Source organism: Protomyctophum parallelum (genome assembly GCF_964188405.1).
Source record: "Protomyctophum parallelum genome assembly, chromosome: 16".
Classification (NCBI taxonomy): domain Eukaryota; kingdom Metazoa; phylum Chordata; class Actinopteri; order Myctophiformes; family Myctophidae; genus Protomyctophum; species Protomyctophum parallelum.
The window spans coordinates 41,063,804-41,068,506 of NC_139711.1; the positions used below are offsets into that span (position 1 = coordinate 41,063,804).

The 4,703-nt window shown below is 44.5% G+C and overlaps 1 protein-coding gene across 1 annotated transcript; it reads right to left on the reverse strand.

Annotated features, from left to right (window-relative positions):
* Positions 1–1,733: 1,733 nt before the first annotated feature.
* On the reverse strand, positions 1,734–4,190 carry LOC310873794 (toll-like receptor 13; the record flags this gene model as incomplete). The annotated part of the gene is made up of 3 exons (XM_083786345.1): positions 1,734–1,953; positions 3,459–3,576; positions 3,791–4,190. The coding sequence occupies 3 exons, from the start codon at positions 4,188–4,190 to the stop codon at positions 1,734–1,736; spliced, it is 738 nt and encodes a 245-aa protein (XP_083642471.1).
* Between the last annotated feature and the right edge of the window lie 513 nt (positions 4,191–4,703).

Here is a 4,703-nt window from a genome sequence, read left to right on the forward strand (position 1 = left end):
CTCTAGAGAGTACCAATGTACCAATTTGCGTGATGTTTGGACAAAATCTGTAGGTGTACTGTGCAAAAACTTGTTTTGCACAAAGCGGCCTCCTGGTGGCGCTATAACAGGCCGTTCTGGAAAGTTTGGGGCAGAGGTTCATCGTTGGCATCCAGGGAGTGTGTGTGCAAAATTTGGCATCGACCGGGTTAACGGTGGCCGAGATTAGCTGCTCACGGACACACGGACGGACGGACACACACACGGACGGACGGAGTGCAAAACATACTCTCCCCACATGCCTTCGGCCTGGTGGAGACAATAACTAGCCCATTGCTTGGCACGGATCCTAATTTACAGTACATGGTTGTTACATTGAAATGTCCTTACACACAGGGAGCGTGACAAATTAACAACCCAGGAATGTGTTGGATAATCCCACACCTGTTTTCATCACAGCATTGATTGATTGATTACTTTATTAACATGTTTATTATCAGTACAGGTACAGTTTTATGTCTCATTCACACCAGCATGCTATACTGCGATTAAAACTAATTCTGCTGGCCCAGGCCGTAGCGTAACGGTCTGGGCACCGGACTGGTGATCCAGTCGCAGTGTGCCGCGGGTTCGACTCCCGGACCCGACACGGCCTTTACTGCATGTCATCCCCCCATCTCTCTCCCGTTTCCTGTCAGCCTACTGTCTGTCCCTTCAAAAATCAATAAAAGGCGTAAGCCGCAAAAAATATCTTAAAAAAAAAAAAAAAAAACTAATTCTGCTGCGTATTGTCGGAAAGTGCGCTTCGTTTGGCAGGTGTGAAGGCTCATGCAAGTCCTGAAGCGCACCAAAGAACCGCATTCTACTTCGCCAAAAAACAGGGATGTCACTTCACTTCAAAGCGCAGCAGAGTGCAGATCAACGTCAGGTGTGAATACAATCACATGATTAAATATAGGGGATGAATTAGTCCTGAATCATGACGCAACTGAAGGCTGAAGCCAGTTTTACGCGATCGCTACATTTACAGTATATTGAAAACGTGTACATAAACTTTCAGATCTCAAATATAAAGTACTCACTACGTGTGCCACGGGTGTTAGACATTTGCTGGTACAGCAATTAGCATTGCTGCATTCCACATTGTTTAATAAAAGGCATTTTTAACCGAGCGCCCGGCTATTTTTCAGAGAATTCTGAGTTGCACACCAGGAGCGCACTCGCCTATTAGTTTGTGAGTGGCAGTGCGGTCAGTGTGCTTATATCGAACACACCCAGACCCCTTTTCCACCGGTTGGTTCCCAGTGGGAACCGGTTCAGTTCTTTTTGGTTTTTAGTCCATGAGCCAGAGCTCCAAAATTGGTGGGCAAACTATACCCTATATTAAATTGTTTATAGGATCAATACAAGTAAATTAATACATGATAACCCTTCCACAGTAGTAGCCTTTTCATGTTTTTGATTATTTTGCATATTTTCCTACATAATGCTGCATTTGCATATTTAAAAATGTAAAATTTGTAATACAATAAATCATTGTCTTCGTGTAAGTACTCAATTGGGAGAGTTTAATGGTGATAACAATCTAATATAGGTATGGTTTTGCCCACTCAATTCATAATTCACGTTTCAATTTTGGAGCTCTGGCTCATGGACTAAGAACCAAAAAGAACTGAACCGGTTCCCACTGGGAACCAACCGGTGGAAAAGGGGCCCCAGTGTTTCAGAGTGCAACACTCCTCCCGACCGATAGATTATTCATTCAAGCCCAGGTCAGTGTGAGGTGTGTCCTGCAGAGCTCTGCGTAGGTTCTGCCAGAACAGTCCAGGGTGATGTTCAGCCTGGGACCAGCTCAGGTAGGTCTGTCTCTTCACCAGCCTCTTCATGTGATAGTAGGGAGACAACTGGTGGGCTGGAATGTCCTCCAGAAAAACCAGGATCAATACGTCCTTCTGTTCATCAAACAGACGGTAGCTGCACACAGGAGACCAGAGGACATTTACACTCAAGTTGTATGGACAGTTTTATTTATAATGACCAAGAGCCACAGGGCAGAGACTATATACTGTATACACACAGTATACACTTTGTATAATAACACACAGCCTCATTACAATACTTCATAACACAAGCAATTTGTCTAAAATACAAATACAGGGGTCTAAATAATACAAATTAGAAAAAGTGCCCCTCAGGGCACAGGTCTCCACAGGTCAGGTTGTGGCCTCCTGGTGGCGCTATAATAGGCAAATGTGAAAAGCCATTTCTTCTTATGCCTTTGATGGCAATTGGATGATTTGAGGCATTTTGTTCCAAAAATGTGTTTTGCAAAAATCCACCTGTTGGTGGCGCTATTACAGGCCAATGTGAAAATGGTGGGATATATTCCTCAGGCTAGTAGGAAAGTCTGCGAAAGATTTCACGTAAATTGCATTCTGCGTTCATGATTTGAGGCTTTTTGTTCAAAACGGGCCAATCCTGCAAACTTTGAAAGCCAATGTTAGCCAAGTAGGACGGAATATGAACTATCGGACAAATCCGTCTTTAACACATGACTATAGAGATACTGTGTAATGATTTGCAGGATTTATCTACCAAATCTGGAGGAGTAATAGCAAAAAATGTGTTTTACAAAAGTCTGCCTCCTGGTGGCGCTATAACAGGCCGTTCAGGAGATTTTGGGGCAGAGGTTCATCGTTGGCATCCAGGGAGTGTGTGTGCAATATTTGGCACCGACCGGCTAATATCACAGCAGTGCGCAGTATCACGCCTTCGCCGTGCACTGCGCACGAATGGGTAAAATGTATATACTGTAGGCCAGCCTACAAACTAATTCCGATGCGATGTCGATGTACGTGTCATGTAGCTGCGTGCGTGCGTGGACATGACAGCAAGGCAAGCGAGGTGAGAGGGAAACAGACAGGGTAGGCCTACAACTTTATTTAATTCATGCAGGTGTTCGTTCTTTCTTTATTTAACAAGACACCAGTTAGTTGGGCTTGCAAGTTGCGTGTGCTTCTGTGCCTGGGCGGGGGGGGGGGGGGGCGGGGTGCTCCTGTGTGTGTGTGTGTGTGTGTGTGTGTGTGTGTGTGTGTGTGTGTGTGAGTGAGAGAGAGAGAGGTGGGTGAGGCGGGCAGCAAGGCACGGGAGAAACTTTTTTCCATGGTTCCCACAGGTCGTATTTCATGTGTTCAGTCGCAAAAACGAAGGCGAGGCTTGATTTCATAGGGCGTGCCAGATAGATTTCAGCCGTCACATTTATTAACGTCAGAACGAAATTAAGGAAGGATCAGCTGTTTGCGATCACTTTATAAATGCTGTGGCGACGTGCGTGTACTACGAAACCTGCACTCGAATCTGTGGCAGATTTTACACTCGATTGATAAATGAGGGCCATACTCTCTCCCCATGCCTTCGGCCTGGTGGAGACATTCAAGCCAATTTATCATTGGGCTATAATATCGAATTACTGCCCCCACCTGGCCATCTGGATCTCTCTTGAGCACCATTCACTCTCCAGGTAATGATGGCTGATCACACAGATGGTCTTTCTGCTGCCATAGATGGCATCTGCAATGTTCTCTATGATGGGTTTACCTGGAAATAAAACACAAACATTATTCACACCAGATTAAAAACTATTTCACTTCTTGAGACTAGTATCACATACTTTAATAATAATGCCACTAAAGAAACAACACAGTTTTTCCAGACAGAGAGGTCTGCTGTTGGTGACAGAAAGAGAGAGACACATTTGTATAAATACAGTATTACTGTATTTCTCTCACTGTAAACAGACAGAGGTTTGTACCCGGTGGGAAGTCTCGGTGGTGCAGACAGAGTTTCCAGCCCTGCTCTCCCTCCAGCACTGGAAGCATTTCTCTGTAAACCCAGAGCTCATCGTGAACGTTGTAGGAGATGAAGGCATCGTAGCGCTGAGGAGACCCCTTCTTTCTTTCCTTGGCATCATAAAGGAAGGCCAGGAAGAGGTAGTAGGCATAGAAAAGATGCAAACGCAGGAAGTGGTAGGTGAAGGATGTGAGCAGAGTTAGCACAATCACACAAGTGGAAGAAAGGAAGCAAATGAAGCTGGTATTCACCCAACAGGAATGGATGTCAAAGTCCAGAAACCTGGTTCCCTTTTTAGCCAGAGGAAAGCCACAAGTGTAGCTGTCAGCGTAATCTACCAGTGTTTGGTTGTTGTTCCGCATCCAATGCACAAAGTCAGCATTAGAACAATCACAAACTAAAGGGTTTCCATCCATGTTCACATATCTGAGAGCAGGGAGGAAACTGAACACAGAGACATTGATCACCGTCAACGCATTCTGGCTCAGGTCCAGCAGAGATAGTTGAGTCAGATTGGCTTGTGCCAGGGAATCCAGGGACGTCAGATTACATTTAATTAAGGAAAGAGTCTTCAGCTGTGGTACATATTTAAATGAGTCTGGGTCTGGTTGTGTACCATGGATAACTTTCAAATGTTCCAAATGTTTCATATCTGAGAGAATGTCCCATGCGACATATATATCATTGTAAACTCTATCGATTTCTACTGTGAAACTCTTCAGGCTCCTCAGTAAAGTGCTATTGTAGTTTTGCCGTTGTAACTCATTGGGAGGTGAAGATGCAATTAAGTCATCATCAAAATATAGATATAGTGTTTCAAGTTCATCTAATCCTTCCAAAATGTCTATTCTCCAGATCATGTTGTTAATGCCTCC